General features: G+C 36.1%; 1 protein-coding gene across 1 annotated transcript in view; it reads right to left on the bottom strand.

The window, feature by feature from the left end:
- Positions 1-23,459, bottom strand: part of MTREX (Mtr4 exosome RNA helicase) — a 97,096-nt gene that overhangs the window by 14,781 nt on the left and 58,856 nt on the right. Inside the window, exons 19-25 of the mRNA XM_019982740.2 lie at positions 20,728-20,856; positions 17,826-17,936; positions 16,573-16,761; positions 12,631-12,794; positions 9,945-10,050; positions 4,754-4,810; positions 1,435-1,597 (exon numbers count right to left, since the gene is read on the bottom strand). Coding sequence (XP_019838299.2) covers positions 1,435-1,597; positions 4,754-4,810; positions 9,945-10,050; positions 12,631-12,794; positions 16,573-16,761; positions 17,826-17,936; positions 20,728-20,856 — 919 coding nt within the window. The remainder of the gene's footprint in view (positions 1-1,434; positions 1,598-4,753; positions 4,811-9,944; positions 10,051-12,630; positions 12,795-16,572; positions 16,762-17,825; positions 17,937-20,727; positions 20,857-23,459) is intronic.

Raw genomic sequence — 23,459 nt, forward strand, 5'->3', positions numbered from 1 at the left:
ACTCAAAGATGAGGTATTACGGTTTTTAGATGAAGTAATCAACTACCATGTGGCGGGCAGTCACAGAGTCCAGAATTCAAACATACTGTCGTCATGTGGTACACCTCCACGACCTTGGCCAAATTATTTACCTTTTCTAAATCAGTCTCCTTGTGCAAAGTGCAAATAGTATCTACTCAGATGTGCCACTGGTGATTAGATTTAAAGTATATAAAATGCTGATTATAGCACAATGCCTGGCACACTGTTTACCTAATAAATAATCACCATCCTCATAACAGAGTACAGTATTCACAGAAAGATTCTGGGACCATAATACTAATGACCATTTAATGGAAGTTTAGAAATAAACTTTAGGGAAAGGACTAAAACAGCACACAATTAATTTAAAAATGAAAGTGACGGTCACTCAGTCGTGTCTGACTCTTTGTGATCCCCTGGACTATACAGTCCGTGGAATTCTCCAGGCCAGAATACTGGAGTGAGTAGCTTTTCCCTTCTCCAGGGGATCTTCATATTTAAAACCTTAAAACCCATAAAATTCAATGCAGTGAAGTAAAGGCTCACAGCTGATTTTGTGATGTTTAATCTATGCATTACAAAAATCACTGATTCATAAACTCAGTAATCTATTAGTCAGTCTTCAATAATATCGGGTGAAAAGCATATAATTCAGGGTATGTTAAAAATAATTTATCTCAAAATAAATAGATAAGAAATAATAATATTTTAAGTATCTTACATTAATTGCTATGAAGTCCAAGCTCATTTATTTTCATTTTTAAGAAAGTTCAATGTATACAGAATTTACCACTATATATATCTACATAAGCTAATATTTTTGCAATGATTATAGAATTTCTAAATATGGCTTTCTTTATATACTGTGCCTATTATTTGCTTCTTATAATTCACTTATAATTACTCCTTTTGTATTTCCTTTACCTTTACTTTTTCATTTAAAATTTTTCTTCAGTTAAATTAAGTACCTATTTGATTTTGTATGCAATGGACAGCATTTTCAGCTCTGCTATTATTTGGTGGAATTATATAGCAAGCCATTAGGTTGTTGTTGTTTAGTCACTAAACCGAATCAGACTCTTTGGTTACCCCATGGACTGCATGCAGCCCGCCAGGCTCCTCTGTTCATGAGATTTCCCAGGCAAGGATACTGGAGAAGGTTGCCATTTCCTTTTCCAGGGGATCTTCCCAGCCCAGGGATTGAACCTGCATCTCTTGCATTGCAAGAGGTCTCCTGCATTGCAGGCGGATTCTTTACCACTGAGCCACCAGGGAAACCCCTACATGGGCAGAAGATTTCCTTTTATTATCCAAAATTAAAAATAATATAATATTCTTTTTGGTAAGTCAATGTCATTCTAAGTATATTTCTTATATCAGAAAGAAGTATATATATAGAAAACTCAACCATACCTTCAAAGACATCCGTCATTTTGCAGATGTGGGCAAATGTGGCGCCGGTCGCCCAGGTGTACACTACATCCATCAAGTGAGGTTTAAATGAGCTTAGGTAAGTCTCCTCATCAATTTCCAATTTGGCTTCTGCTGAAACTTTTGCAATTCTTTTAGCACATTCCTTTGAAAAGAAAAGATATGCTTCAAATTTCTTACTTATGATCTCCCATATCACTTTCTTTTTAGGCTTCCAAAGCCGGTATTCTACAAGTTTCCTTTTTCTTCCTTGGTAGTAATATGCCTACAATCTGGATGTTCTGCTTCTGAGTAGCCACACTGCCTGACCCATTGTTCAGTAATCAAACAGCAAAGCTTTCTCACTATATTAGAAAAAAACAAATCAAGAGTATGATTTTCACCCAGTAATACCTTTTGTACAATAACCAAAACTCATTAAAACTATTCAAGAGTGACATTTAACTAATCTGTTTCATGAACAAAACAAAGACAACAGTAACAGAACAGCCTTGCTGCTAAGTGCTAAGTCGCTTCAGTCGTGTCCGACTCTGTGCGACCCTATGGACAGAAGCCCACCAGGCTCCTCCGTCCACAGGATTCTCTAGGCAAGAATCCTAACAGAACAGCCTTAGAGAAACAAAAATCCTATGGCAAAATGATGTTTTTCTGCAACAAAGCTTTAAAAAAGGTACATTTTAAGATTTTCTTTTCCTGACAATAAGAAGGTAGTCATTCTTTTCTCCTGGTAACTGAAAGGGTCAAAAACCCCCAGGCCTATGAAGACTTCACTAGTTCTGGAGTTTAAACTTCTTAGTAACATGAAAAAGTGCTAAATATTCCATTAAAGAGGTCATTTTTATGATTCACTCTTCATTCCTCTATTGCACTGTCTTACAGTGGTAGACAAAATCATTCCTCCTAACAAATAATAAAAGATACCAATTCATTATTATGAACCAAGGGTCCCCAAACTCTGGGATCTAAGAGGTGGAGCTGATTAAAAATAACAGAAGTAAAGTGCACACTTTCTGCCATAAGGGTGGTATCATCTGCTTGATGAAAGTGAAAGAGGAGAGTGAAAAAGTTGGCTTAAAGCTCAACATTCAGAAAACGAAGATCATGGCATCTGGTCCCATCACTTCATGGCAAACAGATGGGGAAACAGTGGGAACAGTGTCAGACTTTATTTTGGGGGGCTCCAAAATCACTGCAGATGGTAACCACAGCCATTAAATTAAAAGACGCTTGCTTCTTGGAAGAAAAGTTATGACCAACCTAGATAGCATATTGAAAAGCAGAGACATTACTTTGCCAACAAAGGTCCGTCTAGTCAAGGCTATGGTTTTTCCTGTAGTCATGTATGGATGCAAGAGTTGGACTGTGAAGAAGGCTGAGTGCTATAGAATTGATGCTTTTGAACTGTGGTGTTGGAGAAGACTCTTGAGAGTCCCTTGGACTGCAAGGAGATCCAACCAGTCCATTCTGAAGGAGATCAGTCCTAGGTGTTCTTTGGAAGGAATGATGCTGAAGCTGAAACTCCAATACTTTGGTCACCTCATGCAAAGAGCTGACTCATTGGAAAAGACTCTGATGCTGGGAGGGATTGGGGGCAGGAGGAGAAGAGGACGACAGAGGATGAGATGGCTGGATGGCATTACGGACTCGATGGACGTGAGTTTGAGTGAACTCCGGGAGATGGTGATGGACAGGGAGGCCTGGCGTGCTGCGATTCATGGGGTCGCAAAGAGTCGGACATGACTGAGCAACTGAACTGAACTGAAAGTGCACACTAAATGTAAAATTATCCCCAAACCATCTTCCCACCTCACTCTGATGGTGAAAAATTTGTCTTCCATAAAACTGGTCCCTGGTTTCAAAAACATATGCCTTTGAGGATCCAGAGATAATCTTAAAACCTGATTTTAAAATTTATTATAAACGAGGATAGAAAAATGTAAAACAAATTGAACTAACTCTATCTATCAAGATGCCATTCTTAACATCAAGGAAAACAGTGCATGCACTGAATTGCTGATACAGTTTATCTATACTATACAATGGTAAATCTGTACTCAAAGCAACTCTATATAATTTATTATTTTGGTGAGGGAGATGGTTTCATTTTTAAAATAAAAATTACAAATGATGTTATCAAAATAGTATTAAGTGACAAAACTAACATCAAATGATATATTTAATTGGAAGGAAGCTGTCTCTGTGGAATGAAAAGTACTATGATTCAGTTCAGTTCAGTTCAGTTCAGTTGCTCAGTCGTGTCCGACTCTTTGCGACCCCATGAATCGCAGCACGCCTGGCCTCCCTGTCCATCACCAATTCTAGGAGTCCACACAAACTCATGTCCATCGAGTCCGTAATGCCATCCAACCATCTCATCCTCTGTCGTCCTCTTCTCCTCCTGCCCCCAATCCCTCCCAGCATCAGAGTCTTTTCCAATGAGTCAACTCTTCGCATGAGGTGGCCAAAGTACTGGAGTTTCAGCCTCAGCATCAGTCCTTCCAATGAACACCCAGGACTGATCTCCTTTAGGATGGACTGGTTGGATGTCCTTGCAGTCCAAGGGACTCTCAAGAGTCTTCTCCAACACCACAGTTCAAAAGCATCAATTCTTCGCCACTCAGCTTTCTTCACAGTCCAACTCTCACATCCATACATGACTACTGGAAAAACCATAGCCTTGACTAGATGGACCTTTGTTGACAAGGTAATATCTCTGCTTTTCAATATGCTATCTAGGTTGGTCATAACTATCCTTCCAAGGAGTAAGCGTCTTTTAATTTCATGGCTGCAGTCACCATCTGGTTGATTTTGGAGCCCCCAAAAATAAAGTCTGACACTGTTTCCCCATCTATTTCCCAGGAACTGATGGGACCAGATGCCATGATCTTAGTTTTCTGAATGTTGAGCTTTAAGCCAACTTTTTCACTCTCCACTTTCACTTTCATCAAGAGGCTTTTTAGTTCCTCTTCACTTTCTGCCTTAAGGGTGGTATCATCTGCATACCTAAGGTTATTGATATTTCTCCCAGCAATCTTGATTCCAGCTTTTGCTTCTTCCAGCCCAGAGTTTCTCATGATGTACTCTGCATATAAGTTAAATAAGCAGGGTGACAACATATAGCCTTGACATACTCCTTTTCCTATTTGGAACCAGTCTGTTGTTCCATGTCCAGTTCTAACTTGCTTCCTGACCTGCATATAGGTTTCTCAAGAGGCCGGTCAGGTGGTCTATGATTAGACTGTCACAAATGTTTATTTCACAATATACTATTCTTAAAATATGTAGTTCAAAAAAATCTTACCTGCATTTGACGAAGTGGTCCTGCTAACTGCTCTGTTAATTTGGGCATCTCACTAGACTATAAAAGAAAGGGAAGATTATATACAAAACTCAAGTTTAAAATGCATTATATACTATTTACTTTTACAAACAAAACAAAGCTTTTATGATTTCTGTTCATTTCAAATGATAAGACCTCAGTCATTAGCATTTAAAGTTTCTAATTAACTTAATTATGTCAGCAAAATTATCACTCATGTCATCCTGAATTATACTATTCTTTTACATTTCAGAGGAAAATACTACACTCCTAAATTTTCAAAGTGTGCTAAATTAGCTATTTTTTGTGACCATAAATGGAACTGAAGGAGCAAATATTGTAAACATGCATAGTAGTTTAGTTACATCAACATTTATAAACTGTTATATCATATTTTGATTTTTTAAACAGTTTGACTTCTAGGCAACTTTTAACCTGTGAAAACTAAAAATCTTGTATAAACTACATTGGAAGTAATGCCTTCAATTTTAATCTTACCTAGGTATTTCTAACTCTCTAACCACTTTGAAAAGTGTTAGCTGCTTAGTCATGTCCTACTCTTTGCAACCCCAGGGACTGTAGCCTTGTAGCCCACCAGGCTACTCTGTCCATGGAATTCTCCAGGAAACAACACTGGAGTGGGTTGCCATTCCCTTCTTCAGGAGATTTTCCCAACCCAGGGACTGAACCCAGGTCTCCTGCACTGCAGGCAGATTCTTTACCCATCTGAGCCACTAGGGAAGCCTGTTTGAAGACAAAAATTTAAATGAGTTTCACTGTTCTTACTGTTCTCTTTCTATTACTGCAAAGTCCATCAATTTTTCAATTAGAAAAATTAAGAGTTTAAGGTCTATTACTAACCAATCAAATTAACATGGACAAGCTGCTTCAATTCTGTGTGTTGGTTTCTTAACACTCTGCTGCTAAGTCACTTCAGTCGTGTCTGACTCTATGTGACCCCATAGACGGCAGCCCACCAGGCTCCCCCGTCCCTGGGATTCTACAGGCAAGAACACTGGAGTAGATTGCCATTTCCTTCTCCAGTGCAGGAAAGTGAAAAGTAAAAGTGAAGTCGCTCAGTCATGTCCGACTCTTAGCGACCCCATGGACTGCAGCCCACCAGGCTCCTCCGTCCATGGGATTTTCCAGGCAAGAGTACTGGAGTGGGGTGCCATTGCCTTCTCCGTTCTTAACATTCTAAGGCACTCAAACCCTACAGACTTGTGATTAGTATAAAGATATTATTAGGTTGGTATAAAAGAAATTTCAGTTTTGCATTGTTGAATTATGCCATTTGATATTGGAATACTAGTCAAATGTGGTTCTGTTATACATCATTTTAATGCTCATTTCTTGCTTTATAAAGCTTTTTGCTAATGAATTATTACTTGCTGTTTATTTTATTTGTATTTTAGACTATGGAAATAATGTTAGACAAAAAGCAAATTCAAGCAAATTTCTTATTCAAGTTCAAAAGGAGTGATAAAGCAGTGCAGACAACTCGCAACATCAACAATGCATTTCACCCAGGAACTGCTAATGAACATACAGTGCAGTGCTAGTTCAGGAAGTCTGGCAAAGACGACGAGAGCCCTGCAGATGAAGAGAGCAGCGACTGACCATCAGAAGTGACGACAACCACCTGAGAGGACCACTGAAGCCGACCCTCTTCCACCTACACAAGAAGCTGCCCAAAAACTCAACAGTGACCATCCCACGCTCATGTGGCACTTGAAGGAAAGTGAAAGGGTGAACAAGCTCGATAAGTGGGTACCTCATGAGCTGATCGAAAATCAAAATATTCGTCATTTTGAGGTGTCATCTTCTCTTAGTCTACCCAACAACCATGTACCATTTCTCGACTGGATTGTGATGTGCAACGAAAAGTGGATTTTACACGACAGTCAGAGACAACTAGCTCACTGGGCGAACGTAGAAAAAGCTCTAAGGCACTTCCCAAACCCAGACTTGCTCCAAGAAAAGGATCATGGTCACTGTTTGGTGGTCTGCTGTTCGTGTGATCCATGAGAGCTTTCTGAATCCTGGCGAAACCATTACATCTGGTGTACCCAAAATTGCAATGCCTGCAGCAGGTACTGGTCAACGGAAAGGGCCCAATTCTTCTCCACAATCACGTTTGACTGCATGTTGCACAACCAACGCTTCAAAAGCTGAAAGAAGTTTGGCCTCACCTGCCATATTCACCTGACCTCTCACCAACTCACTACCACTTCTTCAAGCATCTCTACAACTTTTTGAAGGGAAAATGCTTCCACAACCAGCAAGATGCAAAAAATGCTTCCCATGAGTTCATCAAATCCCAAAGCATGGATTTCTATGCTACAGGAATAAACAAACTTATTTCTCATTGGCACAAATATGTTAATTGTAATGGTTCCTATTTTGGTTAATAAAGATGAACTTGAGCCTAGTTATAATGATTTAAAATTCAGGGTCCAAAACAGTAATTACTTTTGTACTAATCTAATATTAAGGAACAATTAATTTTGACAAAGGTAGACTTACTATACAAAAAATTATTGCAAGAAATGTATGTATATATGTGTGAGACAGGATTTAAAGTAATTATAGGTAAATTAAGTAAGAAACCAAACTACAGGCTAGTTGTAACAGATCTGCCTTTAAGCATCAGTATTTATATAGGACTTGGTTTTGATTTGTATCAGGTATATATTATATAATAAATTATGAACCAGGTTCTGTGTTATTCCTATTAAAACAAAAAAATTATGATAAGTCATGAGAAAGCAAAATGGCCAGAATGAACTCAGTATCTCAGTTTAGTGAAAAGTACGAAAGACTGTAAATATCTTTGATATTGCATCCATCCCCTGGTCACCAGTTACTGCTCTCCTCTCTCCTGGTCATTATAAGCAGAAGGCACTGGTCATGATATAAGTAAGTTAAGTGTCTGTCACTTTACCAATACGTTCCCACCAGGTACATGCAGTTTGCCCCGTCTCTCCTTTAGGTCTTGATTCAAATTTTACTCTATCAGTGAGGCTTTTTCTAATCACCTTATTTAAAATAGTAAATGCAGCCCCCCCAAATGATTTCTATTTGCCTCCTTTGCTTCACTTTTCTCCAAACCCCTCATCCTTCTGACATAATATGTCTGTTCTTGATTTCTTTATCTTCATTGACTAGCATACACGAAAGTATCATGAAAGCAAAAAATTCTGTTGTCTCTCTCGGGTCTTGGTCTCTGCAGTGCATGCAGTGGGTGATTAATAAGCATCTGAAAGACACTTGTTATTTACATTATAAAGACTGTGTAATTCTATATTACTTCTAATGATATAAAAATAAGGGCACAGTTTTAGAAATAACACATTTTAAAATAGAAATTATCAGCATTGATAACCAATATCTTACTATATTTACCTTCTTCTCTGGCTAGAAAATACTTTTAAAAGTATCAACGACATTCCGTGTTACTTTCAACACAACGATCCATTTTGCTGTTGACGGCACCACGGGAAGCATGATGACAGCACATACAGCAGAGTGTGGCTTCACTGAACAAATCTTTACCACACACAGTGACATCCTGCCCCAAGATTTAAAAACTATGGTTTGGTGAAGCCCAACTCCTGTGAAGAGGTAACACACTTGGCCTCTCAAAAGACAGGATTTTTGTTGTGCCAAATGAAAAACAAAAAACACAACAGAGTATAAGAAATTAGCCAGAAGACAAAGTCTGCCATGGCATAAGATCATCAACCCCCAAACAATCTGTAAACCTTAGATCTGTTCAAAGAAAATCTGACAAACGTTCTTAACAATTATCTCAGAAATTAATGTAGTAAGATTTTGAACCTAAGGAAAACAGCCTAACATATTTCATAAAGAAATGCATTCCTCACAGGCAGATTAAATTACTTCATAAGTGCACAGCATTCTTAGGAGAGCATAAATCATTTTTCAATTAGTGTCCTACTTGTTGTCATTGCCACTATAGTAGTAATGCTAATCCGCAATCAGAGAGCTTAAAGAAACGTGCCCACACCTATTTCAAGAAGTTATGTAACTGATCTGATTAATAAGGAAATAGTTACTGGATAAATAGATCAATGGCAGAATTGCAAAAACAAATTTGTCTTACACAATTTACTTTTTAAAAAATTTAAATATATGATAAAATTTTAAATATATGATAAAAGGTCATCTAAAAATTTACATAACGTTATTTTTAGAAGGCGAATGTCCTTGTCTTAATCTTACTTCATCAATTTTATACACAACGAATAAAATCTTGAATTTGAAATGTGAAACATGTATTTTACTCTTTTAAACAAACACTGGCTTTTGAATTAAAGTAAGGGGCTTCTGGAGAATCCCAGGGACGGAGGAGCCTGGTAGGCTACAGTCCATGGGATTGCAAAGAGTCGGACACGACTGAGCGACTTCACTTCACTGACTTCACTTCAAGGGGCTTCCCAGGTGATGCAGTGGTAAAGATTCTACCTGCCGATGCAGGAGACGCAGGTTTGATCCCTGGGGTCGAGAAGATCCTCTGAAGTAGGAAATGGCAACCCACTCCAGTATTCCTGCCTGGAAAATTCCATGGACAGAGGAGCCTGGTGGGCTACAGTCCACTGGTTTGTAAAGAATCAGATGCGACTGAGCACAATGGATGATTAGTGTTCTCATGGTCCACCTAGCACTTCATTTTTATTTCTTAAAAGTTGCTGAAAGTCAACTAACTTCAAAGTCTACTCACTTGAAAAGATTATTGATGAGAATCTTATGGCCATTACCTCAAATCTTGCCTATGAAATCAAAGATTTCAGCTGTTACTATTGATATAATCAGTTGCCTCATAGTTACTCTCCAAAACTGAGAAGAGGCGTATTAATTCAGTCTCACTCTCTTCATTTTCACTAGTTTGCCTAATTTTCATTTTTTCTTCTAGGACTGTCTGACTAACACAGACCTTCAAATAATGCACTGGGTTATGGAACAAATTTATAACTTAGAATCTGACTAACAATGATTGTCTATAAATAAAATTCTAGTTTATTCTTTTCTGATAATATAACTATTAATATGAAAATATGAAAGTCATTTTATAATTTAAAAATCCATAATATTAAAATTAAACTATAAAATGCAAATTAATAAATAAGATGTGCTAAATACATAAACTCACATTCTCTTGAAACACAAAGCAGCTCAGTAGTGCTGTTGCTTGCTCTGCAGATAGGTCATTGAAAAGGCCATTAAACATCATCTCAGTTAGAAGGAGCTCATCAGCACTGTACCACCACAAAAAAAAAAAGAAACTCCAAATATCAGAATACAAAAACACATATATATAGCCACACATCCTTAAGATACAGTTTTAAATTAAGACTTGTCTAACTAAGGAAATGGCAGGTCTTCATATTTATGAATAAATCAATAGTAAATGTGAAATGGGTGTCTCATATAAAGAGCTCATCCTAGCAAACACCAAAACAGATATTCATGTAAATAAATAATGTTTTCTTGACTCTCAAAATACCATAAAAATTAGCCATTAACATTTATTACCTAGGTTTAAGGACCTTTTACATTGTTTGTAGCTCAATTAAATTTGAATTATTTTTTACAAATAACTTTAAAAAATAGAAAATGAAAAACAACTTTATTAGAAATCTTAATTAGAATGTATCCATAGCAGACACACATTTTGCAAACTTCCTAAGATTTCTAAAAGTCACAAACCATCTAGCTTTACGGTAATAACTAATCAAAAACAAAAGTCAAAAGCTAAATATGGGTTCCTAATGATAAACAGAGTTAAGTTCCTAACAGAAAAAACAAAAGGACAAAAATACAAATAAGACTACTTCTATAGTCTAATGTGGGAGAGGCAGATGGGAAAGATAATAAGCACATGACAGCAATTTAGTAGAGGTTTGTATAGGCAATTACGCAAAAAAAAAAAAAAAAAGTTGAGACTAAAATCAATCTGAAGAAACGCAAAGCAAGTTTCAGAAGATCTTGAAAAAAACATGTAGGAATGGGGAGTGATGGAAAGGTCATGCTAAATGAAAGAAACATGTGTGGGATGTGGCAACAGAAGGGATACACAGGAAAGGGCAAGAATATACTCAATTATGGAATTTATTTTAAAAGCAACAGAGAATCATTGACAGACTTTTACCGAAGAATGACATGCTAGGATTTATGCTTTGGAAAGAAAATTCTGAAAGCAAGAGAATAAAGGATGGGTTGCAGAAACTTATAAAAGGGATGCACTTCAGTTACTGGGAACAGTTAAAACAGCACAGAGATAGGAGAAAACAATCATGAAGATGTGCAAAGAGAGTAGGAAGGGTGAGAAGGAATCTAGGACGACTCCTCAGCTTTTGCCTGCAGTGATTTTATTCTCCAAGACAGATCAGAAGGAGAGGCAAAGCAGGGGGAAAGTAATGCGCTTTGATATGTGATATTTTTATCTTTATCTCTCTAAATATTCTTTCTCCCAAGACTAAATCTAGCTGCAGATACCCGAGAAATAAATCAATTATTTAATAATATATTAAATTTATATTAATAATTTAAAATAAAATTAAATTGCTATCAATTTAATAATTATTGAGTACTATATAACATCACAAAGAAATAATTCCAATAACATTAATCTCGGCATTTAAATAAGCAGATCGATGTTATAGTCTAAATTTAATCTTGCATAAATTATTAACTTTATACTGCCTAGGTTTCTTTAATTACAAAGCAGGAAAGCTTAATTTTATCAAGGTTAAAGGAAAGCTATTCAATACAAGCGTGTGGGCCAAATCTAACACGAAGTGTTTTATATTTAGCTTGCATAGGAACCTAAAAACATAATTCTGAAATATTTTGTGAACATTTAAAAATCAAGAGATTTCACCAAAAAAAAAAAAAAAGAAAGAAACTAGATATCTGACTTTTCTAACTTAGACTCTGATATCACATTATTTTTTAATAACTAATTGGGGTTGGGTAGTTGCTGCCTCCTTTTGGTGGCCTACAACTGTTCTGTTTACCACAGAATCTTGGCCCCTGCAGACATCTGAAGTCGTATCTGAACTAGATGATCCACAAGAACGATATGAGTAAGTCTTCATCAGGAATGTCCAAAAGCATTTACAAAGGCTTGTAATTTTCTGACCCCATACATTAGGGCCTTGGTGAGTACATAAAAACTATTTTGAGATGTCTTTTATGGACTCACAGAGAATAACTGACTATGGCAAAATATCTTCAAAATGATGGCAGTCACAAGGGATCCTGAGCCAGAACCATCTTATGGGCCAGTCTTAGAATTTCTGACCCACAGAAACAATCAGAGAGAATGAAATGACTTCTGCTTTAAGTCATTTAGCTTTAAGGTCATTTGTAATGTGGTAGAAGATTACCAAAATAAACAGCTGATATCTAATATACAAAAGATTATATCTGATTTTAAGCTGTGGCATATAATATGCTACGTTAGCCCAAAACTTTACATAAAAGAGGACAATGATTTTAGTTTCAAGGTGGGAAACTGTTAGTAACTACAAAAAAATTAAAATAAAAATTCATGTGTAAACTAAGACTACAGTTACATAAAAATTCCACAGTGCTGTAAAATAAAGAAAAAGGAAACATGAAGATACTAATGGTTTCTGCATTAATTAGTAAGATCCAAGATTTTTATTCTCCCTAATTTCTCAACTTCATGGCCAAAACCTGTATTTTAATGTGAAAAGTAACAAACAAACTTTATTATTTTTAAAACAGTTCTTTTTCCAAAAGATTAACAGCCCTCTTTTAAAATCAGTATTCTACTTTAGAATCAGTTTTCTAGAACAACCAGGTATTACCTGCTTATCTCACAAGCTACTCGTCCTTTCATCTCTATGACATCAGAAGATGTAGCAAATCCCAACCTCCTTAAAACACGTTTGCGACATTTGAGCTCATCCATTTGTAGGACAGTTCTTGCTTTCTTTAGTTCTCGCTTTGCGGATTTAATGTCTATTGCAATCTAAGGCATACAAAAGTAAAAAGAAGTTCAATGATAAAGTAAACAGAATAAAAATTACATTTACTCATGAAATGAATCAAAAAATATTATATTGGGGAAGGGGTGGAGAGGAACATAGCAGTTTCTTACTATTCCAGGATATTATACAAGAATGATGATGTTATCTGAGGTAGCAATCAAATCAGCTCCAACTTTTCATCCTTACGGAATTAGGGGCAACTCAATTTCTTTTAAGCCCTCAAATTGCATAAAAATCTGCCTAAAAGCTGGAAAAGGATTTAGCAAAGAAAACAAGTCTTTATTCTGTAGACAGAGATGAAAGCTTAAAAGGAAAATGTTATTTTGAGGTCATATTTTAGATTAAATGTGTTTTAAAATTCCATTAATCTGTAGATTAATGGAATTAATAATATATATAGATATTATAGGAGAAGGAAATGGCAACCCACTCCAGTGTTCTTGCCTGGAGAATCCCAGGGACGGGGGAGCCTGGTGGGCTGCCGTCTATGGGGTTGCACAGAGTCGGACACGACTGAAGTGAATTAGCAGCAGCAGCATAGATGTTATATACCCATCAACTGTGACAGAGATGACAGTACAAAGCAAGAAAACACTGGGATCCTAAAGTGGAGGCTTGAAGTTCAGAAAAACATTGATAGAAGGTTTAGGAACTGAGAAGCTGAAATTCAGACTCGTATTTTGCAGATGCTTTATTAAGCTTCAACTGAGGAGAAGTTAAAGGCAACGACGGTGGTCAGTAATTGAATTTATTGACAGCTAACTATGAATCCTGATTCTTCAAGTGCTTTACATTATTTCATTTAATTCTTATAGCAGACATAAACGTGCATTTTACAAATGAGAAAACTGAGGCAGAGAGAGATTACCAAGTAAACTGGTCAAGATCACAGAGAGAGAGAGAGTAATAAAAGATGGGATTCAAACCCAAGCTTGGGATTGATGGCATTTGGACTCTTAGCAACTGTTTACATTGCTATGAACTGACATGTCCCAGTGCTAGGAGGATAAGAAGGAATGCTTTATACGTCACCTAACATGCTACCTCTATGCCGCCTGGCATGTTTATTAGGCCTATCAGAAAAAAAAATTATCTTCTGAAGTTTCTTTAATTGAAGATGTGCCTATGTTATTAGCATAGAAGACTGTTCTAAATACCCAGAGGCATACAAAGCTTACAGGTTGGTAGAAGAGAGTCTACTATTTAAGATTTTTACCTCAGTAATTTTTATACTGATTACATGTTGAAATGTATTCTGGATATACTGAGTTAAATAAAAAAATCTCATTAAAATTAATTTCACCTGTTTTTCATTTTTTAAAAAAAGTGTGTACTAAAGACTTTTATGTGAGAAGCTTGTATTATATACTGCATGATGCTGTTCTAGATCTTTTTCTACATACCTTCAAAGAACACAGAATAGATTATCCATGTCTGTAAATACATGAATACACAGGTACAGCAGTTTTCCCCACAAAAGTGTGATCAGCTTCCTTTCCCACTTAATACAATCAGGATTTCTTTTCCAAAAAGTACATATACAGTTACCTCATTCTTTTTAAGGGTCATTTTGATACCCACTGTGTGGATATTCATAATTCATGTATCTAACTTTCTACTGATGAACACAGAGGTGGTTTATATTCACTTGCTTTTTCAAACAATGATACAAGAACATCCTCATATTGCCTCACTTTGTAGAAAGCTGGGTCAGAGGGTAGGAGGACTTAAAAATGTTGACAGTTGAGCAGTCAGATTCTGAACGGCTTCCTAGGCAGGGCTAAGGAAAGTTAAGTTTATCTTGCACTCTCTAGAACGTCATAAAATTGTTAACTCTTCATAGTTTTCTTGCAGTATAAGTAAGGGGGAACAGGAGAGATACCTACTATAATCTCACAACAAGCTGTGGTTTTCCTTTCAGTCTTTTCTGGTGTATGACACTACTCAGCAAAAGTAAAAACACAGCCCACATCAGTTTCAGGTCTTACTTCTAGAGCTTAATGCTCCCGCATAAGCACTTTTTGCATGTACTGCAGTCTTTATAACAAGTTCATTTAGCCAGACTTTTAGCCAGACACTAGGGCCTTTTTGTTATATTTGAGTAGCTCAGATAATCCCTTTCTCTGGGGCTTCAAGTCACGTTATCCACAGATACTCTTCAGTTATCACTCAACCAAACTCAGGTCTCTTTGTTCTTGTGTTGAAACTATTAAAGTTGATTCTCTGGTGTAGGGAGTAACTGGACGCAGGGAGGGAGCTGCAAGGTCCTGGTGAGAGATGGGTAGGCTAGGATCATACTAGCACACTCTGAGCATGCTCAAGCTTTTAATGTCTCAGTTTCCTCATTTTGAGAGGAAACCTTCACGGTGGGCCACAGCATAGTATATATGCTACATGTTCACTGAGAACATACTTGCTGTGCCCAACACAGCACAGGCCACATCATGTTAGTTCACAAAAAGCTAGGAAGGGGCAGTGCTGTTAAAACTATGAGCTGAATACATTACTTTATTAGGCAAAGAAGTTTCTACTCACATTATTTATTGAATAAATACCAGGCATCTACTTCATAAAAACAGATCATTATGAGAGATATGAAAGAGTATAAGTAAGCTAAAATGAAACACCTGAGCCTAAGGAGCTTAAAATCTAGTTTGTGAGACAGAAAGACAAACACAGGAAGAGTGGCATGTGATAAAAGCTGAAAAAGCACAAAAGCAAAGAGTGATAAACTTCAAGGAGAAAATGCTATTTGGATATACAAGAGATTCTAGTTGAAGAGAAGTGGATAGTGGAAAGAAATGTGTTCACTTCAACAAGCTTTTTCCGAATTCACTATTCAGAATGGCTTATAAGAATGCTTTAACTGGTTGGAGAACACAGCTAGTTACTCTAAAAAGGTGAACTACTACTTTATAGCACTAGACCAGCTATAATTAAAAATGCAGACAATAACAAATGTTGGGGAGGATGTGGAGAAACTGGACTTTACTGCTGCTGAGAACATAAATGGTGCAGCACTTTGGAACACAGTTTGGCACTTTCTCAAAAAGTTAAACACAGAGCTCCTCTAGGACCCAGCAATTCAACCCAATTCCATCTAAGGGAAATGGAAACATATGTCCACATAAAAACTGTACACAAATGTTCATAGCACTATTATTCATAGCAGCCAAGAAATGGAAAAACTCCAAATGCTCATCAGCTGATGAATGGTAAACAGAATGTGGTATAACATATATAAGGCAATATTTTTCAGCTATAAAAAGGAATAAAATACAAATTCATGCTACAATATGGATGAATCTTGAAGACGTTAACTAAGAAGGCAAACACAGAGGCCACATATTTTATTATTTACATGAAAGCTCCACAACAGGCAAATCCATAAGGCAAAAATGAGATCTGCAGCTGCCAGGGACTGGAGGGTAGGGAATGGGGAGTGACTGCTAATAGGGATGAGGTTTCTTTTGTGGGTAATGAGAATGTTTTGCAGTTAGATAGTGGTTATAGTTGCAGACCATACTGTGAATACACTAACAACCACTAAATGGTATGCTTTAAAGGGATGAATGTTATGCTATTTGAATGATATCTCAATTAAAGTGATCGACTTTTTTTTTGCTAGTAAGAATTGATAGCTAGACATCCTCCTGCTTTAGCTGATGAAACCAATAGAAAAATAAAATGAAAAAATATATATACTCTCTCATATAGTGAAATACATAGAATTCTATGATAAAAATGTTTCTGCCATACCTGTGCTTTTTTTTCACAAAGTGTATACACAGTTTCCAAATTTGGATCATTGTGAAGAGGATGAGAATACATTCGATGCTCAAAGGCCTCTACTTTCTGGATAACTTTTTTCAGTCCTTGATCCTGAATGCCCATGTCATCAATAGGGTCTAATAAGGGAACACCATCAGGAAAACGTTTCTGAACTTCCTGAAACAAAATATTTAAAATTCATTTTTCACCTCACAGATAATATTAGTTAAGACTAAGCTAAATCAGTATTTCCTTTTATGTTTTTCCTATGCACAATACTTCTAATATTTAGAGTTTAGTTAAGTTCTGGATGTGGCACAACTTATTGATAAAACCCATTCCTGTACATTTACTGCTATAACTTCCTGCCATTATAAAGAATCCTGAATTGAACATCTCAAGTGTAAATTTTTTTCAATTTTCTGATTACTTCTTTGGGCTGATTCTTAGGGAGCGTGGTACTGAGTCGAAAGACTTAAAAAGACAAACTTTTTAAGGGATCCAGATCCTCATTGCTACATTTTTTTTCCCTAACATGATTTAACTATTAAATATAATGAACATGTGAATTCAGAGAAGAGAGAGGTTATTACAGTCTGATATCCCATTGGAAGACTTTCAGGGTCTTAGATAGGCCTTAAACGTAAGATAGGATTTGGTCAGTTAGAAATTTAAAAAAAAGGTTACCCACAAAACTTTTTGTAAAATTGTTAAGAGAATTATTCATTTTAAGAAGCCCACATATGGACCACAGCTTAAAAATTCCTACTCTACACGAAAAGCATCCAGTTTTCTCAGATTTTAGTATATGGCCTTTGCTACATAGTAAATGCTCTTCAAATATTTATTTACTAACCAACTAATAATTTTCCATAAGACTATTTTATCCATGTATTAATCAAAAGTCCAGGCACATAATTTTATATATAAAAACTTTTAACACACTCTATAGTTACTTTCATTCATAACCAGTAAAGAAAATGTATTTAACATACAGCAGTGGTCACGTTCTACTTTGTGAGCCCTCCTTTAGACTCACTTGTTGGTAGATTCAAAGAGAGGGCAATCTACATGTAGATCTGCTGCCACTATGTTTCTTAAAAATAACTGCCACTATTGGCAGTGTTTATAGTTTTTCTGAAAGAAAGCAATATATTTAAAAGCATATCAATTTCCTTGTTATACAATCTATATATATTTACATACAATTTATATTTAATTTATAAAATTAATGTGTATACCTGTATTGATTTTAGAACACTCTGTCTATTGTCCAGTGGTCGAAGGTCTTTAGGGATGTAAAGTCTAACACTGCTGATAGCAGACAGGAGATGCACCAAAACTGGAACAACCTACCAACAGAAAAGTTATATACATATAACAATTAACACTGCACATTTTCAAATTCTGCCATTTCTTAAATATACTTTGAATCCTTATAAGAAAACTGCATTTACATTATGTGGCAGGTATAATAAGTGGATAGTAACCACTGTGGAAGCTTATACCTTAATAGAAACTATTATTTTGTTTTAAATATATTTATTTATTTGGCTGCACCAGCTGTTAGTCACAGCATGTAGGATCCAGTTTCCTGACCAGGCATCAAACACGGGCCCCCTGCACTGGAAGCCCAGAGTCCCAGCCACGGGACTATCAGGGAAGTCCCTAGAACTATATTTAAGACGTAAAAACAAATTCAAAGCTTTAAGAAACAGGCTAACAAATGGTACATAAAAATAAGTGATTCCCTCAACAGAATCCGTACTTCATTCATTTTTGCATCCTCAGTAATTGGTGCTTTTTTAATATCTAAAAGTACTACAGCACTACAAATGAAGGGAAAACTATTTAAGTGTAGATGGCCATGAAATATTCATGTAATCTCTGGATGGGCCAGAATGACTCTGTTAGACATAATCTTGAAAACCAACTATTTTCAAATCTTCCTCCATGCATTCTCCTGACAAGAATACCCTTCCCTCATCATCACACTGAAGCTGGCAAAGCAACAGTGATAAAAGTAATTTTTAGAATACACTGTTGAAAGTGTTAACCTCTACTAATCAACTACTATCCAAAGCTAGCTATATTCTAAGGCATCTTATTTTTTCTGGAAAAATAAATTCAAGATTTATTTCACAGGCAAAAGAAATAGCCACTTTACAAAGTCTTACACAAATGCTGATGAAAAGTTAAATTTGGCATTACATACACTTAAAATTAGAGAAGGGAAAGCTAACTATGGAAATCCCATTTCCTCCTCATATTTCATGTAAAGGAAATAGATTCAAACCAACCCTAAATAGTGCTACACAATCACTGTAGTTGAGAGATGAGATTTCCTTACAAACTGCCTATGGCATTATTTGCCTATATCCAGGAGTCCTACTGAAAATAATAATTTACAAAAGCAAATAATATTATATATGTATTCCACTTCTTAAGGTATACTTTTCCTTCCTGTTTCATTCTATGCCTCTGTCATTCAACCACATCAGACAGAAAAACTAGGAGTTATTTTTAAAGAGGGCTATTCTGTGCTCTGCACATGCTGCTTCCTATCTTGGAATGCAGATGTATCTTTAAAAAGTTCTAACATTCCTAAAAATTTGCCTAAATTTCATTACTTCTTTTATAAGCTTACAACATGCACACACCTTCGATAAGTCACCTCTTTGAGCACAAAATGCTCCCTCTGTATCTCTAAACCCCTTAAAGTCAGAGACTACGTGTACTGATGCAATTCATGCTTACGCGTGTCCACCTTAATTTCCTTAGTAAGACATGCTAAAGTAAACTGAATAGAAAATGTTTTTTCAGCAGAGGAAAGACACTCAGTTTGCCCAGGGTTCAGTGAAGGCTTTTCTGTAGGGATTGTCAACTGAACTGAATGAAATCGTATTATTAAGAGCTGCAAAGTTTCTCGTTATCTTTAAGTAAAACAGGTACACATGTGCATGCTTAATAAAATATGGGCCTAGAACACAGTAGACAGCAAACAGTTTTCACCTAAAATACTAACTCCAATGAATTACTCAACAGATCATTTTCTTAGAAAGAGTCTAAGCTTTGAATGTAAAAGGGAACCATGAATTATTATCAGTGTATGCCAGGAGAGAAGGAGAATGTTGGGATGTACGCCATATATTTGCCATTCCAAGTTGCAGCAACTTAAAAGATTCCTTTGGCTACAATGAATATATGCTAGATTGGGAGAATTTTAGCCTAATTTTAGGCAAGCAGTCAATTGATAAATGTTAGGAAAACTAAATCATATAAGTTTCAATGGTGGTGGAATTCTAGAGAACAAACAAGAGTAAGGAACAAAGACCAAAACCTAGCTGGTATTCAAAATTATAGATAACACTAGGCTTTTAAATGATTATTTTGAAATGTTTAACAGTATAGTCTTTCTAATACTATCAACTCTGAGTCTCACATTCATTTCATCAATCCAAAGCAGCAGACTATGATGCTGCAGTGGCCAATTTTACTTTCCACAAACCAATGCCTATTATGACAAGTATCATTACAATGACCTTCCTTCAAAGACCTAGCCAATGTACCACGTACTTAAAGCAATGTTTAAAAATAACAAAATTTCAGTATGTTGGTCTACAAAAAGATACTTGAAAAGTCCTCAATTAGGTTTACTTACAATTACTCTATATTATTTATTTTAAAATAAAATAGGAGACATTCAATATGGGTTTCTAATGTGGCAAACTGAATGCTTTGCACTTAATTAAAAGGACATGTAAATTAAATTATTTTAAGGAAACTTAGAACTTATTTTCAAAAGACTGGCTATTTTCAGTCATTATTTTCATAGGAATGCAAAAAAAAAAGAGTATGGATGGAATAAAGTGTAAAATGAAACAATCACAAATTAATGATAAACATCTTTTTAGCCCAGGTAAATTCCAGCTTCATTATTAAATTCTCTTTATCCTTCACTATGTCACTAATTATCCTGCCATAATTTGATAAAGGGATTAATCATCCTACTGGTTTTTAGATGGCTTTAAGAAACCTTGAAAACTTCCAATTTAGAAATCATGAGAGTGTTTATTCTAATCACATTCAGGAAATCCAGTGATTATAAATATCTGAAATCTAGAAATGAAGTAAAGTACAAACCTGCATCTCTCCTTTCTCATCAGGTTTAGCTGGCTTTGCAGCCTCAGTAGCTGAATTTTTCAAGCTCTCTTTGCTACAGCGCAGAAGTACTTCTACTACATATAACGGATCCAGTTCACCAGAATTAGGCTAGAAAAAAAAACGGGATAAAAGTTTATTAATTTTCAAAAACTGGCACACAATTACAAGTTCCATGTGTACAGTAATTATGTTCTTGCATTTAGCACTATGACTGGCATATAAACAATGTTTCCTTCATGAAATGAAGCCTGTCTCTTTTCATTCTTCAACATGGAACATGAGAAAACAGAGGAATTACCTGATATGAATTTAAATAGTATGATTACTGTCACCTGATATGCCATTGTTAAGTTTCTAATGATATAATAATAAGCTTATTATTATAATTCAATTTATGCTGCTGCTGCTACTAAGTCACTTCAGTCGTGTCCGACTCCCCATCCCTGGGATTCTCCAGGCAAGAACACTGGAGCGGGTTGCCATTCCTTCTCCAATGCATGAAAGTGAAAAGTGAAAGTGAAGTCGCTCGGTCGTGTCTGACCCTCAGCGACCCCATGGACTGCAGCCTTCCAGGCTCCTCCGCCCATGGGATTTTCTAGGCAAGAGTACTGGAGTGGGTGCCATTGCCTTCTCCGCAATTTATGCTAGAATTAGAAAATGAAACCAAAAGAATGATTAGTATCAGAAAATAAATATGTATCTTCAAATAATTCTAATTAAACAAGATGAAAAATACAATGAAAGTAGATTATTTTAGTTTTTGATTCAATATTTGAATAATCTCTTTTGTATAAAATTAGGTAAATAGAGAAGTTATTTTTTTCATTGAAGTACAGTTTATAGCTTCCCTGGTGCCTCAGATGGTAAAGAATCCACCTGCAATGCAGGAAACTTGGGTTCGATCCCTGGGTTGGGAAGATCCCCTGGAGAAGGGAATGGCTACCTACTCCAGTATTCTTATCTAGAGAATTCCATGGACAGAGGTGCCTGGCAGGCTACAGTCCATGGGGTTGCAAGGAGTCAGACACGACTGAGCAACTTTCACTTTCACAGTTTACAACATTTACAAAGCTGTATTCATTTCTGCTAAACAATTCAGTTATACATACAGTGCACTCTTTTTATATTCTTTTCCATCATGGTTTACCACAAGATATTGGATATAGTTCCCTGTGCCATATAGTAGGACCTTGTTGTTTATCCATTCTATATTAATAGCTTGCACCTGCTAATCCCAAACTGCCATTCCATCCCTCCTCTACCTCTCTCCCTCTTGGCAACTACAAGTCTGGTCTCTATTTCTGTGAGTCTGTATCTGTTTTAGATAGATTAACTTGGGTCATATATTAGATTCCACATATAAATGATATCATGTTTGTCTCTCTCTTTTTGACTCATTAGTATGATAATCTCTAGTTCCATTCATGCTGCTGTGAAGGGCATTATTTCATTCTTTTTATGGCTGAACAGTATTCCATAGTATACATGTATCACATCTTCTCTATTCATTTATTTGTTGATGGAAATTTAGACTGTTTCTAAGTCTTGGCTATTGTGAATAATGAACACAGGGGTGCATGTATCTTTTGGAATTATAGCTTTCTCCAGATATATGATGGGAGTCAGATTGCTGGATCATATGGCAACTTTGGTATTTAGTATTCTTGGGCTTTCCTGGTGGCTCAGATGGTAAAGAGTCCGCCTCCAATGTGGGAGACCTTGATTCAATCCCTGGGTTGGAAAGATCCACTGGAGAGAGGCATGGCAACTCACTCCAGCACTCTTGCCTAGAGAATCCCCATGGAGAGAGGAGCCTGGCGGGCTCCCATGTGTCCATGGGGTCACAAAGAGGTGGACACAACTGAGCGACTAAGCACAGCACAACATGGCAACTCTGCTTTTAGTTTTTGATGAACCTCCATGCCGCCTTCCACAGGGGCTGCACAAATTTACATTCCCACCAAAAATACAGGTAGCTTCCCCACAAGGGGTAGTTACTTTGATTGAGAGGGGAACAGGGAAAGAAGTGATTACTCAATCTCCTCCTATCCCTCCTGCACAGACTTATGCAAAAATTGTCAAGAAATACCCATTAATTCATGCCTACAACCTATTTCTGTACTAACCTATGAATTTGCCTAAGAACAGTAAAATATATCTCCAAAACAAATCAAAAGTATAATCATAATCAATTAAACCTGAGCACAAATTTCTTCAAAGAAAGCATAAACCGTTTTCCAATTCAAAAGGGAAACTAGTTTTGTCTCAGCTTGTTTTTTTTTTCAAATATGATTATTTTTAAAGGAGTTTTAAAACAATTTTCAGTGTAGTATAGATACAAAGCAAAGACAGGGTATGCTGAGCTACCAAAACCACTTACAACATTACAGAGATATTCTCAAGTACGAGTATGGAAAATCATTCCAAGCCTCCTTTTTTGCAGCATTAAATGAAAACTTGCTGTTACATTTATTTCCTAAGATGATAAAGCTTTTCTCAGCAAACGTTTTCTATCTGATAAAGATAGATTTATAATATCATCCTTCACATAAGAGAAATATACTTTTGATAATCAAGATTGTAGAATGTAAAGAAACAACACAAAATATTGATGATACATTTTTATCTCCTTAAAATGCTTTAAAGTATTTTCTTCTGAAGTATGCATTTTCTCTCTGCGGACAAAGAATGTCATGTCACCAGCCAAATGA

Source organism: Bos indicus, chromosome 20, assembly GCF_029378745.1.
Source record: "Bos indicus isolate NIAB-ARS_2022 breed Sahiwal x Tharparkar chromosome 20, NIAB-ARS_B.indTharparkar_mat_pri_1.0, whole genome shotgun sequence".
Taxonomy (NCBI): Eukaryota; Metazoa; Chordata; class Mammalia; order Artiodactyla; family Bovidae; genus Bos; species Bos indicus.